This window comes from Anas acuta, chromosome 19 (genome assembly GCF_963932015.1).
Source record: "Anas acuta chromosome 19, bAnaAcu1.1, whole genome shotgun sequence".
In the NCBI taxonomy this organism is placed as follows: domain Eukaryota; kingdom Metazoa; phylum Chordata; class Aves; order Anseriformes; family Anatidae; genus Anas; species Anas acuta.
In genome coordinates this window covers 978082-993407 of record NC_088997.1, presented here as the reverse complement: position 1 = coordinate 993407, position 15326 = coordinate 978082, and the positions used below count along the sequence as shown (strand labels likewise).

Here is a 15326-nt window from a genome sequence, read left to right as displayed (position 1 = left end):
CTTTTATTCATTTATCTAAGAGCAGGAACAAGATGTGCTGTCATAAAAATGTTTCATGTTCTTAGTATTCATCAGTAGATTAGAAACTACGTAGCAGCAAAATTGTGAGATGACTTACATTGACTGGCAAGAAATAAAAACACATTCCAAACTTTTTGTTAAAAGGGACATTCCAAACCCTATACTTTTCTTGTTTGTTTATGCATGAAGTATTCTCATGGGTTTGAAAGACATTATTCACACTGATGTGCTATTTTAAACATTTGTATATTTACAATGTTTTTGCATAGTGCATATATATATTTTTTCAATACTGTGTCACGTCCAGTGGTTCTTACCATTGGCACCATAGTAGTGTTACTAAGTTTTCCTGGTAGAAGTAAGGCAAGAGTTTTAAAACTGACTGTGCTGCAGTTTCTAACTGTGATCAAGTTAATAAAGCTTTGCATTACAAAAGCAGACTGGAAGTGGTAATTTTGGTATTTTAAAGTTTGGATAGTAGAATATTGAAATAAATGAATATATCTAGGTTACTTACTCAAGTTACAATAGCTAACTGTGGATAAGAATATTATGGGTTTTCTTACAAAAATATAAGACATGAGATAAACTACCATGAGAATTAGGGAATACCATATTTGAAAATGTTTCTGATTATCTAGCACCTCCTATTTTTGCTTTTTATCAATGCTATTTAGAATAGTTAGCATTTATCCTTAAAAATAGCCATTCACATGAGCCTCCAGGAGATCATTATGATTTTTTTCAGTGTGTTTTTTTTTTCTTTTTGTAATCAATAGAATGAAGTGTGTGTATTTATAGTTATATCTGTATCTATAGATATAAACATACATTAACATCATTGCTGCATACTTCAGGAGTAGTTGGCTGAAAAATACAGGTGTTTGTGCAGTCCACATTCCCTGGTATGCTGGTATAACTACTACTAACGTTTTGTGAATATACCAGGTTTTTATGGTATCTGTTCCATGTGTGTATTACAAAATCATATTTTTCCCACATCGAAAAACGTCAAGGTCTAGGATTTTTTTTTTCTCTCTAGTTTTCCCTCTCCTTACAAATGTAGGTATTTTGCTGTCACTCCTCTGTGAAGCAATGATAGCCGCAGCGAGGACGTGGTCAGTACAGGGTTAGGAAGTTGCACGTACCTCGAGGCCCCCTGCAACCTCTAGGGTTTCTGCTCACACCAAGGGAAGAGTAACATGGTTGGTGTGTAGACAGTAGTCACATTTCACAAGTTGAGACCAACAGTCAATGAGTTATTTTCATGCATACAAGGGCTGTGTAATGATGATAATGGGTTTATTCTCAGAGGAGAGGTAGGCAGTTGCTCGTTAGCATGAGTAGATGTGGTCACGAGGGAACACTTGGAGCCAGGGAGCTGAGCTCACCACTGGCAGGAGTTTTTTGTTTTGTTTGTTTGACTCCTGCGGGGTTGACTTTTTTTATTCAGTATAGGAGCATATGCACATACTTTTGCAGAAGTAAGGTGAATGCTTGTCTGCTGCTTTTAAAAATTAAAAAGGTGAATGAAATGTCATTTCATTTAAAGCTGATAGCAGTTTTAAGCAGAGCATCATCTTAGTTCTTTTTTAGGTAGTTTTTATGTTCCTTACAGCCAGCACCACTCCTTTTCTTTCCTCTGGTGCTGGATGGATATAGATAGATAGATACGGTTTGTTTGCTTGTTTTACTTATTTTCCCCATATGTTGGATTTTTTTGTATAAGGCATTTGTACTGTAGTTCTGAGGGTTTTTTTTTTTTTCATCTTCTATGGAATTATTTGTGTTGATATTTTGTGAAAAGTGCAAAATATTTGTGTAAAGTAGAAGTTGACCTGGTTCGGGATAACTTTGTGTGGTATCTTGGTATGCAATGCTGATGTTCAGTTGAGAATGTTTGGTTTTTAGAGTGAATAACACATCATTAACAGTACTTCTCAGTTTTTTTCGTGATATAAAGAAATACCAGTAAACAAAATAAAGCTTCCAAACTTTAAATTTTTTTTTTCAGTGAAGCTACAAGTGTTTGCATTTGCTGTCTACTAAATGTATAGGTTAATCTTCTTTTGTTTGCTATCTGTAAAATAGTGTTTCAAATTGATTCAAACTTTAAGTTATTCTAGATTAAGAATCTTCTATCATAGTGAAAGATATTAATAAGTGTCAAAGATCTCAAATTTCTGTGTTCTGTACCTGCAGTTGGATTTGATCACTGACCTGTTGGGAACACCATCACTGGAAGCGATGAGGACAGCTTGTGAAGGCGCCAAGGCACACATACTCAGGGGTCCTCATAAACAGGTACTGCTGGAGATTACTGGCCTTCTTAGCACTGGGTCTAGACTATCCTTCACTTAGCCTTCACAGCGTAGGATTTCCTCTGTGCAGGATGCTATTGCTGCATTGTCACTGTGTTTTACATCTTGATTGTATTCCCAGGCTGGGGAGGAAAAAAGGTGGTTGGCATGGCATGGCATGTATGTTTGTAAATACTTGGCTTGGATCTCTGATCTCAGAGTTGTCTCTGCCTGTAAACTGAGTTAAGTTTTCCAAAGGTGGTTGTGTTGTTGCAGTGGCACTACTTAATAGTGAGTTACTCAAACTCCAATTCAGGCAAGATGTTTTTTTTTTCCACTAGTAAAGTGCATTTCTGGCTTTTGTCTTGTACGTATTGCTTGACTTGCTGATACAAGCGACCATCTCCCCATTTTTTGAAGAGGCAGTGTTTTCATAGCTTTTTCAAATGAAGATGTTAAATATAAGTGATAATGTTGGCAAGAGACATAAATTAAAACTGGCACAATAGTTCAGAAAGCCCCAAAGGGACTCCTCTACTGACAGGAGCAAGAGTGTTAGAAGTGTAAATCGCCCATTATCCAGATCTGTAACAGAATAGGCCAGTAACTCATCACCAAGGGTCCCCCAGACATCTGTTGGGTGAACTGTGCTGTTTGTGAAAGATTTAACAACATATTGAAAACTGAGATACAACATTCAACATAACTGATGTAGAACTTAATTAAAAAAAAAAAAACACAAAACAACACACACAAACCCAACAACAAACAAACAAACAAAAAAACAACAGGAAAAAAATGGGATGGTATCATTATACTGACTGGCCAATAAAAAGAGCAAATGAAACGTGCTGTTAATAGACACAAAGAACTGCTTAGGCAGGAATGCTTAGTTCAGTAATAAAGCAGTATGTCCACCCAGTTTAGCCATTTATGTGATTGTTAGATAGTAAAAATTAACAAAATGAGTAACCTGTACATGTTAATACATGAGATCTTTCCAGGAAAGTTTGCATATTTATTTTCTCCATGTTGAAGCAATTTCTCAAATGTCTACTCACCGCAATGGAAGTTACCATAGAAATGAGCATTGAATATATATTCTGCTGTATTATTAATGTGGGAGTTCTGCCTCCTAGGCAATCTTGATTCACTACATTGTGGTCTGTATTCTATTTTATGAATTTTTTTCTTTTAACATTAATAATGGGAGGATTTCCTTAAGACTTTCTCTGCCGGTATTAAAGCTAATCAAATCTAACTGTTTTTGCTGTCACATGCTGGAAGAGTTCTAAGTTTTAAGCCTGTATAGTCTTGCACTTTCAATATTTGAGTTGTTTAAAAAATATATAAAAAATTGATAGTACCTGGAACTGGGAGAAATACATCCACTGCACTTTATATAACAGTATATGAATACATCCAAATACTTTATGGAATGTGTTCTTTTTAAATTCTGATGATCTGATAATCACTTGACACTTCCAAAGTGCAGTAGTTGTCCTCTACAGATCCACGCAGCTGTAATACATGGTCTAAGTTTGGCAGTGAATATTGCCCCGTAAGTACACCAGCTAGCTTTCAGTTGACGTTATAATTTTTTACAGAATGCTGTAGTCATTTCTGTCCGTAGGCTGGTGTATTCTGCCCCCACCTCAACTGCAATTAATCATTCACTTGCTGGTGTGAATGCTATTTCAGTTTTCATGGGAGGAGAACCAAGGTGTATGTGGGGGTGGTTGTGTGTATGCGCATTGGTTTATTTCCTTTTCAAAAGGGGGAAAAAAAAAAAAAGAAAAAAAAAAAGAATTTTTAGGAGTTTGGGGATAAATTTTAAGAATTTTGGGGCTTGAACAGTAACAGACTCCATGGTAGGAATTTTCTTTGGAGTAGTGGCTGGCCTAAATCCAAGGGGCAGGGTTTTGCTTGGTTGGGTTTTTGGTTTTGTTTCTGGCAGGGTTCTGTTCTCATTTTCTTCTAAGTGTGAAAATTGAGACTCTCCCCCTACCCCAGTACTGCTTTTTCACTCTGCGCAGTTGTTTAGCGACACTTCATTTACTTTGAAGACTTACTGTAGTGCACTCTACTGCAGTGACCAAAAGCACTGGCCTTAATGCACCCTTTATGAGGTAGTGAAAGCTTTTTCAACTGAATTATTGATGCAAATTCAACAAGATTATAGTGTGAAAGAATTAAAACTTTATTTTCTGTTAATCAAATTTAATTTACGTAGAATTTTTTAGGAAACTTTTTTATTTTTTGTGTGTTATGTTTTCTGTGCATTGATTTGGGAATATGAATAATGGAAATGAAGCAGAAAAATACGGTGCTTGGTTTTGGCAAATGCCATAGTTGTGGCTTTAAAAAAAAAATATCTTGGAAGCTCAACCCAGAGAGTCCCTGCTGTAGCTGATGCTTTCAAATGAATGGCATATAACGGTAAAGTTTTTATTGTTGATTCTTTCTCACTCTGGGCATCTTCAAGCAGTTACTTCTTCCCACGTGTTAGGGATTGGCGTGGGTTGTCTTTGCATGTTGCTGTCTTTGTGTTAACGTTCAGTTTCAGAGTCAATTTCAGAGTCTTGTACTAGAGAATATGTGAAAGTTGTCAAATGGCAACCTCCTATGTCAGGTAAAACCTTGCTAAGATATTACCTGCCTGTCGAACCAGCGGGGCCCTTGCTGAGAGGGGAGGAGCAGTCGGCCTGGTCCTCGCGGCAGCCTGGCAGTGAGCCCTGCTGAGGGGCTCGGAGCTTGCCCCAGGCCCGCAGCTGGAAGGCAGGTTGTGTCCTTGCAGTCCCGACAGCGCTGGATGTAGCTAAAATCTGCTCTAACTTGGGCATTTGTGCCGCAAGGGTTTTGCACCCTCAACTAAAGCTGGAAACGTTCAGAAGGGACAGGCTGACGCGCTTCTGTGTGCATGGAGAAGCTGAGGAGGTACAGCAGGGAATGGGTCTGCGGTGCTGATGTGGCCGGTGTCTGGCTGCTGCACATCGCCTCCCGCGTTCCTGCAGCCTCTGGAACCCCGAGGCACTGTGCGCTGAACCCCTTTTCCCTTCCCTTCAGACCTGGGGAGCTGGCCTGCTTCTTTCTGCACAAAGCGCTGGATGACTGAAGGTCATTTTAATTGCAGTAGATGACACTGTCAGTTAGATATGGATTGGCTGCGTAAAGAAAAGCAAAATAATCCATCATTTGGCAGTCATTGAGATCAGAACAATGAAATACTGGAAATGACGTGGGCAATCAAACCTCTCAGCAGCACAGCTTCAAGTAGTGTTTACAGAGAGAAAGAAATATCTCCCCTAGAAAAAGGACTCTGCATTTGCACTAAATGTTGAAAATAAATATTTAAGAACTAGGCAGGCGGTGGTTTTATAACATGTGAAAGTTAAAGACAATCCTTCAAGAGGCTTCAGAAGTGCTAGGCGAAAAATGGCATAATGTGCATGAATACATGTATTTGGGGACTGGGAGCACTGCGTTATGGAATTGGTCTGCCACATGCCTTGGATGTAAAGTGGAAATGACGGTAACCTTCCCAGTAAAAGCACTGAGATGTGCTGATTAAAGTGTAAGACTATACATGGATGACTTCTGATTCCATCTTGCCATGTTTTTGTGGTTATAATTTAAGAAAGCACTACAAAATTTGGTGGTTACTCTTTTACAATGGTCTTAGAAAATTGCTTAAAACTTTTTCAGCATCAGTTACAGCAGTAGTTCACCGAGAATAAAAATTAGTTTGTCTTGTAGCTGAGGAATTACTGTTAGCATTGGGCAGCTATTGGTATTACCAAATTTGTTTGTTTGAGAGAAAAAAACTTGTACCTTGTAGGTTTGTATTGTGGTCAAAGCAGCAACTATTCTCTGATAAATGTGGTGGTTGAAATATGGACGTGTCCAGGGTTAACATCTCAACTTATTCCCTTACAGCCATCCCTTCCTGTCCTATATACACTTTCCAGTCAAGCTACTCATGAAGCAGTTCATCTCCTTTGCAGAATGTTGGTCTTCGATCCAGTAAGTATGCTTTAAAATAATTTGAATACATTTTATTTTAAAAATTTTGGTTGTCTGCTATGTATATGAATATTGTTAGTAAAGAGTTGCTTTAACTGACTTTCTTCTAGATTGCATTTCAGAACTTCTGGTTCTGTAAAAGACATAAAAGTATCATCTTGTAATTGGTCGACTAATTTCCCCCTGGAATGGGTATTTCACAATTAAAATCTGTCTTTTGAAGAAAGCTCTGATGGAGTGAGAGAGATGAGGGTGTTCATGAATCATGCTATCTTTTCCTAGCTAGGTGTAGGTAGCAGAACATCAGATACTTTGATGCAGTTCTAATTAGAGACACGTGGGTGTTCATGGTCTTGCAACACACAAAAAATTCCTTCTGTGACACAGTCACAAAGCAGGATCTTTTTTTCCACTGAGCATCTGTTTTTCTAATAGAAATTTGCTGCTTTGGATTTATTAGATCTCATCTCTTTGAGCTTACTGTAAAAAAAAAAAAAAAAAAAAAAAGTTACAGGAAAATCTGATATCTGAATCAGGTGACCTTAGTTATTCAGGAAAATCCCTGAAATTTTAAATGAAAAATAGAAAACTGACCGAACAGCAAAGGACAAAGCTTGTAACTGGTAAAGTTTTCAGAAGGCAGTACGGTACCTCTTGAATAAAAAATAATAATAAATAAAAAAAAAGTCTTAAGATAGCTTTACTGGACAAAAACACAGACATGTTATAACATAACTTATATGTAATTTTTTTTTCCTTTCTATCTCCCCCAACATTCAGAACACTGTTTATTCCCAAATCACATTTCAATGAATGAATAAATGTTTTTGGTTTTTGAAGAACACGGATAATCCTCTAGAAGAGTTGATTTTAATTTTATCTAAAAAATGTCCAGGGAATTGGGACACTTGGGTTCTAGTTCAAGCTTTGCCACTGTTTTTGCTTTGTATTTTTGAGCAAGTAACTTTTTTTCCTTTTTTTTTTTTTTTTTTTAATCTGTTCATAACAATGGATTTCATTACACCTTAAAAATGCAATAGCAGTGATGTCTGCAGTTCTTTAAAATTGAATGTTCTCCTTTTTGGTGTTGGACACTTAGAGCCTGAGTACTCGGGTTAGGCACAAAAAAGTCACATTAATGTGAAAATAGACTGTAATTTAATCCCTTACTCAGACTGCCTTCCTCCCTTCTCTTCCTTCGCCACTTGTTTTCTGAAACATGACACGGAAGGGATTTCTAAGAACTCTGGGTGCCATATGCTGAATTATACTGGCCTCAGTAATGCTTAAATTTGTTTTACTTTCAATATGTACTTAGGGGCACATTAAAATGTTTTGCAGAATATGGACTTACAAAATGCTGTATTTGCTAGCATTACAAAAAATAAATATGGGTTTTATTTTTGATTTATTGCAAGAGTCCTAACTTTAAGGTTATATGGAAAAAGTAATTATTGAAAAAATTATTTATAGAAATCATCTTTAGCAGCATTTTCTATCATTAGCTCTGGTACGGAAAGGTCAATGTCATCTTAGCGATGCTGCTTGTTTTTAAGTAAATTGTTCCCCCTAGTGGCAGAGTGTTTGCAAAGCTAGAACTTTTCCTGACATCAACTAGACTTTCACCATCATCTGGGGTTTATAAAACAACATTGAGTCTTTACACTGTTTCAATACCTCAGGAGATACACTAACTTTTTTTTTTTTTTAATTTCTTTAAATGCATTGTTCCAGTCCAAAAGAATATCTGCTAAGGATGCCTTAGCTCACCCATATCTCGATGAAGGGCGGTTGCGATACCACACTTGTATGTGCAAATGCTGTTTTTCCACATCTACTGGAAGAGTTTATACTAGTGATTTTGAACCCATCACTAATCCCAAATTTGATGACACTTTTGAAAAGAACCTCAGTTCTGTTCGTCAGGTTAAAGGTGAGTAGTAGTTAAATCTTTGCATATGCTTTTATCCTCCTGCTCCATCCTTCAGTAGTACATAGTTAGGATATGCAATCTGGATGCATATACAATGCAAGGTGTCTTTTTTTTCCTTTCTGGTACTTTTCTGGAACAGATGATGGAAATAATTTGAATTGGGATTTAATCTGTAACTGGTTATCATCAATTCAGTACTAGAGTATTGACTGACAGTTTTATTTTGTATGCGTTTATTTCAGTGTGCACATAAAGTTCTGTGTGAATTCCTGGTAAGAGGTATGCTATCAGATTAGAGCTAGGTAAACTGGAGTTCTTTTATCCTTACTAACATGTACTTTTGGTGAAGGAAGCTTTAGTTTCCTCCAGTCTGTGTTTCATTTAACTGAAGCACAAAGCTTTAATCTAATAGTCTGTTGTTTTTTTTTTTTATTTTTCTCCTATTTACAGAAATAATTCATCAGTTCATTTTGGAACAGCAGAAAGGAAACAGAGTACCTCTCTGCATCAACCCTCAGTCTGCTGCTTTTAAGAGCTTTATTAGGTAACTGTATGTAATCACATCTGATATTAATTCACATTTATTATTAATACAGAATTCATACATCCATAATGTTTTTGTTTTGAGTTTCCGAGGATAAGAGAGGTCCATAGATAAATTCTGCAAAAAATGCCTTAAGCATACGTGTAGTTACATTTTTAAAATAACTGTTCGAACACTTAGATTATATGAATACTTAGAATTCAAATAAAATGTGTAAAGGTTTTGAGTAATATTTTTGTAAATACAGAAAATTACAGTAGTCAAGACTAAAAATTTGGATTGAAAAGTTGAGTTCTGATTGTAAAATTGCACTGTAAAAACATTGAAGTGAATGACAATTATAGCTAAAGTATCGTTAAGGAAGTAAGTAGATAAAGTATACTGAAATAGTCATTGTCAGTGTTGTTACCTGTTGGTCTTTTTTGTTTGTTTTGTTTTGTTCTTTGGGGGGTGTGGGGAGGGGATGAAATGTTCGCTTACTTGAAATGTTTGCTTACTGGTCAAGCATTAACTTTCTTGTCTATTAGCTTTTGCAAATGAACACTGATTTTCTGTGTCAATTGCATTCTAGTTCCACAGTTGCTCAACCGTCTGAGATGCCGCCATCTCCACTGGTTTGGGAGTAAAGTGGAAGATAATATACTACTGAAGATGTAATGTAGCTTTCCACTGGAGTCTGGGATTTGCAATTCTGGAGGTTAATCATGCTTGTACTGTAATTTTACTAATGAAGTTTTAAATTAACAACCACTACTTGTACAATATGAATAATATTTAGAAATGTACTAGACTTTTAATCTTGTAAAGTGGTTGTGCTTTTAGAAGAAAATATTTTACCCAGAGTTGCACGTGTTTTATGAATTCTAGTGCAGCTGTGATGGCTCAGCTCAGAACAAACAGAATTGAACCAAATTTGGGAAGGATTTTTTTTCTTTTTTTCTTTTTTTTTTCTTTTCTTTTTTTAATCAAAGAGAGCTTGTACAAAAAGATAGACATACATTTTGATATTGAGCCATTCCTGAAGATTTGGGGTTTTCTAAAACTAAGGAATACAGAAAACTTGACTGCGACCAATCATGAAGTCATGTCAGATGACAGTGACCACGGTAGGTGGGCATGTCACCTGGTGATCCAATCTATAAATAGCTTCTCACTAGAGCTGTGATGGTGATGTGTGCTGTTCTAAAATCAGATGTTGTGAGTAGAGAGAATGAGTTTGTGACTAGGAGAGACTAAACTTCTGTTTCCTTACCCAGTATAAATATATATATATATTTAATCTATTTTTATTAGAAGTTTTTTCTGCTCTTTCTTACATAAAAACCCCCCAGCATGCATCTTCTATGTGTGTAAATAATTCCATTTATGGGCTAATTTCAGAGATCCCTGACATCATTGCTGTATAGAGAGAAACTAGCTTGCACATTTTAGGTCTGTGAAATTTTGTGAGAATTTTTTCCTGCACTGGACAGTTGAGAGAAAAAAAAAGGAAAGGAAAAAAAAGCACATAGGGAATTATGTTAATTGTGTTTGTGTCTTTAGGCAAAGCTGTGGAAGTCTTGAAATGTCACAGTAGTAAATAACTTTTATTACTTTTTGGCTAATTCTTTTTCTGTTGGAACACTGAATTCTGTGCATATGTATATATGAACACAAATTGAAGGCCTCTACCTCCTGGAGTATACAACTTGGTTTGTTTACCTCCACATGATTTTTTTTTTTTTAAGTTCAGTGTGGAGACTTGAAACTTGAATGTCCCTTCCAACTTTTATATTTAAAACAAGACTAGAAAATTGAAGACTGTTTTTCACCTGTACAAAGAAATATTAAAGGGTGGTCTTAAAATTTGAACATTGGTCTGGAGAAAAACCATGGTGTTTGTTATGGACAATTAACTGTTAAAGTTATTGTAAGTTATCTGTATTTAGCAGAGTATTTTCAACGAGTGATCTGAGCTGAAATTGGAGACTATTAGTAAGTTATGTTTGGAAGTTTTAACTTCAATGAAGTAATTATTTGCTGTGAAAGAGACAAACATTGAATAACTGAACAAAGATGGTGCAATATCTTTGTTTTTTATGAGGCTCCTGAGAATAAAACCAACTGAAGCATTTCAATTCACTTGAATGAGAAACGTGTTTAATTAAAAGAGCCCAAGAAGACACTGGTATGAAAGGTAAAATCTCAGAGGTTGGTCAGTTAATGTGGCACACTTGCTGGTCACTTTGTAAAATGTAGATTTGAAGTACAGTGGTGAAAACATTAAATGTGACATTTGAAAAAGAAGTGTGTTATCTTTATTTCCTGTCTCATCTCCTACCTTTATTTAAGATTCGATTGTTACAATCTTGATTAAATGCTGTCTAAAAGAATACAAGTAAAAAGAGTTTATAACATCTTGTTTCGGGCATGGTTTTGATTTCTTTACACACGCATCTGCGTACACGCATATATATGCACATATATGTGACTTTAATGATATTCATTTACTCTTTAAAATTGATCCTGGATAAGGGCAAAACTTGCTGATTAAATGAAAACAAGCAACTTACTGGCACTTGAGAGGTTGAAAGCCATCCATGCAAGTGTAGATTTTACTCTATTTGCAAAGTTTGTGACATTTTTTACAGTGCAAATGCTTTTATCTTTTCTATACTCGAAATGGAAACAATCCAACATGCAGTGGTGTTGCAACAATATGAATAAAAATGTTCGTGTTTTATGTGTATGACTTGTTTAAACAAATGGAACTGTGTAGTTAAAGCCTCAAGACCTCATAAGAACTGAAGTGACACAAGGAGGATAAGCCTTCTTAGCGTGGGCTGCCTTCCCAGGGGTGCCACAGGTACCAGGACTCAGGTACATGCCTCTTCTTCCCCGTCTTCATACGCTTACGAGATAAGTTTTAACATGTTTTAGAACTGGTGATGCTGGTGTCATTATTGCTTCATGGCTGTCAATTGCTGAACTAGTTTTTGTTCATTCACTGCCATTTTTTATTCTGTTTGTTAGATTCTCCTTCAGCATAAGACTAGGAAACAAAGGTACATACAGTTCGTTTGTTGGATCTTTGCATTTTGACACACAGTTTTGTTAGGGTATGAGTGCATAAATGGTACAATTAGTGAAGTTTTCTTTGTTCATCAGTGTATGTTTTTGAGCTCATCGCTAGAGGCTCATGAGTTAATTTTGTTCTTAAATGCATTAAGAGTAAGATGTCTTTTTGAACATTTACCTTCCGGGGTATCTTGGTATGAATGTGGGCAGGGCACCGTGCAGAATGAGTAGTTTAAAACTGGCACAATTGGCACAAATGTGTTAGTAAAATTGTGTGCACGTAGCTACCACCAACAACAAAAAAGCTAGGCTAATGTTTTCAGTAGCCTCTACTGCATTTTACATTTTTAATGTAAGCTGATTACAATGAAAGTGAGAGAGCTTCTGCCAAAGACAATTTTGGGACTTGCTGTTTGCGCTACCACGAGGCTATGAATGCTTACCAGAACAGATAGTTGTAATGGTTACTGGCTAGCGATTTTTCTAATAATCTTGTTTATGCTTTATTTCGGTAACAGAGTACCTACCTCTTCTTTATACCTGACAGAAGAATTTTAAAAAATTCTAATTTCATGGAAAACTGCCTACTTCTGCAATCCAGCTTGGGAGTGAGTAGAGCCCTTTGTGGCCTTCATCAGTGGGAGCGGGGGGCTGCGGGCAGGGGCAGCTCCCCCCCTGCGCTCCGTGCGGACGGCCCCGGCCCGGCGGTGCCCGCAGCCACAGCACCACCAAGCGAGCCCCGGGCAGCGCTCAGGGGCCGCCTGCAGCTCCCCCAGCCTCCAGCAGCGGGCGGGGGGCTCCAGCCCTCAGCCCGCGGGGCTCGGCTGCTTCCGCCCCCCCCCCCCCCGGCCTCCTCCCGGCCTCCGCTCGCCGCTTCCGCCGCGGGCCGTGCCGGGGCGGGTCCGTGAGGCGATGGCCGGGTGGTGGCGGTGCGCGGAGCGGCTCTTCGCGCTCTACTTCGTGTCGCACGTCCCCATCACGCTGCTCATCGACCTGCAGCCGCTGCTGCCCGCCGCAGGCCTCTACCCGCGCAGCGTGAGTCGGGCCCGGGGGTCCTGGGGGGGGGGGGAGGGGGGCACTGGGAGCTGCTGGGTCCGGTGATTTGGTGCTGCTGGGTCTGGGAACCTGTCACTGGGGCTGCTGGGCTCCTGTCACCCGGCACTGGGGGCTGCCGAGCTCTGGTCTCGCAGCGGCCTGCTGGAAACACAGGGGAGCTGTCACTGCCACGTGGGAGCAGGCAGGCCGACAGCCACGTTGGTTAGGAAAAAATTCTGCCTTGCTGGGTTTTGAATAACGTTGTGGAAGACAATTGAAATGGTAGATGAATAGAAGATGAGTGGTTTGACCCGTGCTATCAGGATGAGTGCGGTACCTTCCCACGAGCTTTACATTTAGAGCATTTGATTTTTGCTGTTCTGTACAATTAGTTCATTAGAGAAACCATTTCTAATTAATAGTTAACCAGCAAACCTCAATACATGTCTCTCTGTTCAAAGTCCAACTTAAAGCCGTGCTGGAGCTTACATTTCTGTCATGGAAACCAACTGCAGCTCCCCAAGCCCCGATGCCTCCATCAGACTGGGGCAGTGCAGGGAGCCGCCAGCCCCGCACGCTGCCAGGCGCTGGGGGCCCGGCTGGGGCAGCTGCCCCCGGCCACCCCCGGGGAGCTGCTGAGCCCCCTGGATGGGCACTGCCAGGGGCAGGAGGGAGAGGCAAGAGTTCGTTCCTATCTGCTGATGCCAACGTGCAGCTTTGTTGTGATTTTGGTCTTGTTTTGGTAGGAAATTGTGCCGATTGCTTTCCAAAAACTATTTTTTTCCTTGTGCCATTGATACTCAGTGTATTAATCTGCAGCTTTGTTCTTTTCTCTTAAGCTGATGGAGTTGTTAGAGTGGTATGCAGTCACCTTTCGAGATCCCATGATGATGCAGCCCCCAGAGTGGTTTAAGGCATTTATGTATTGTGAAGCCTTCCTACAAATGCCTTTCTTTCCCATTGCAGCATACGCCTTCATAAAAGGTTGGTATAAAAGTGTAAGAAAATGTCCTGTGCAGCATTTATGCGTAGTGCTTTTTGGCTGCAGGCACAGTTTTATCAGTCTTAAGTGATTATAGGGACATAACCCATGGAGTGCTATTTTCATGGCAAATTTCATCTGAGAAAGAGTAGAAGAAGCCCTGTCAGAAATAAATACTATAGACTACAGACCCTTTACAGCAGCAGTCACTTATGTGAAACCAGCACCGACAATTAACATCTGGCAAGCTACCAATGTCAGCGAAGCTCTGGATCGTGCTTGTGTACTCACCACTTCTAACTGTGTGGAAATTTAGAATGAGCATGTGATGTTTTAGTCATGAAAGCTTTAATTATTTCTCTGGGTTGCTACCAGTACTTATTTTCTAGTACATTTTTGGTATGGCTTATGGTTGTCCTGTGATAGATACAGATAATACTGCTGATTTTAAAGTCACCAAATTCAGCTTGTTTCAAAACTTTTAAAATAGTTTTCTTTTTTGCTTCCATACAGGTGGTTGCAAATGGATAAGGACTCCTGCAATTATATACTCCACACATGTAGCTACATCTTTGGTTGCCATCCTTGCTCACATCCTTTTTCATGATTTCTCAAAGTCTGAGCACTTGGGTCCTCGGACACAACAGGAACGCCTAATTCTGCTATCTATATACATCCCTTACTTGCTGATACCACTTCTGATTCTTTTCACCATGCTGTACAGCCCCCAGTACAACCAAGTGGAGAAAAGGAAGAGGAAGTAGTCTGCTGTAAAAGTTGGATGCACAACATTCATACTTGTTTTGATTCAGCCCCTAGTCCTCTGGGATGAACACCTGTCTCGTGTTGTCAGTGCAACGCCTCTCACCAGAGCATCAGGCTCCCGCAAGAAAAGTTCGAATTGGCTTGAGTTTACAGCTCTCCTTTAATCAGGAGCAGCTTTGGCAGAAGCCTGAAGTGGCAGCTCCGTGTGGTGCCTGGGCTGTGCGTAGCTTAAGGGACCCAGCAGCTCTGCTCCCAGTATCGATTCTGTGTGGTACTTTTGTATTGGGAAAACGAACTTTTAACCATTTGATGTGTAACTGTGTGATGGGGACGTGTGGGGGGTGGAAACTGCAGCTGACACTTTTCTTTCAACTTGCCTTTTTCCAAGAGGACTTCAGTAAGAAATCTGTCTTCTAAGAACATATCCTACAAAATCCGTAACTGATTACATACAAATTTGCAAAGCTATAATCTTTTTCTCTGCAACTTTTGAAGCATTTCAAATCATGTAACAATCCTTACCTTTCTCATCCCTTCATTTAAAATTTCACCTTCTCTTCCTCCGCTGTAATTTTGATTAATTGCAAACGTCTGGCCAGCGATAATGTGCCAAAATCTGGATTTCTGAATTAAAATTAATTTTGTTTGACAATGAGGATTTTCTTC

General features: G+C 38.9%; 2 protein-coding genes across 3 annotated transcripts in view; both read left to right on the top strand.

The window, feature by feature from the left end:
* The window catches only part of NLK (nemo like kinase), a 46871-nt gene extending 35649 nt beyond the window's left edge, over positions 1 to 11222 (top strand). Inside the window, exons 8-12 of one of the 2 annotated variants that reach the window (XM_068655999.1) lie at positions 2224 to 2325; positions 6258 to 6344; positions 8079 to 8277; positions 8728 to 8821; positions 9393 to 11222. In XM_068655999.1, the coding sequence (XP_068512100.1) occupies positions 2224 to 2325; positions 6258 to 6344; positions 8079 to 8277; positions 8728 to 8821; positions 9393 to 9447 (537 nt within the window). In that variant the 3' untranslated portion in view covers positions 9448 to 11222. Of the gene's footprint in view, positions 1 to 2223; positions 2326 to 6257; positions 6345 to 8078; positions 8278 to 8727; positions 8828 to 9392 lie in introns of both variants that reach the window. The other variant, XM_068656000.1, reaches the window with a different exon arrangement.
* Positions 11223 to 12601: 1379 nt separating this feature from the next.
* On the top strand, positions 12602 to 15312 carry TMEM97 (transmembrane protein 97). The gene is made up of 3 exons (XM_068656005.1): positions 12602 to 12913; positions 13753 to 13897; positions 14409 to 15312. Exons 1-3 carry the CDS (start codon positions 12791 to 12793, stop codon positions 14657 to 14659), a joined length of 519 nt encoding a protein of 172 aa, XP_068512106.1. The 5' UTR covers positions 12602 to 12790; the 3' UTR covers positions 14660 to 15312.
* Positions 15313 to 15326: the final 14 nt, after the last annotated feature.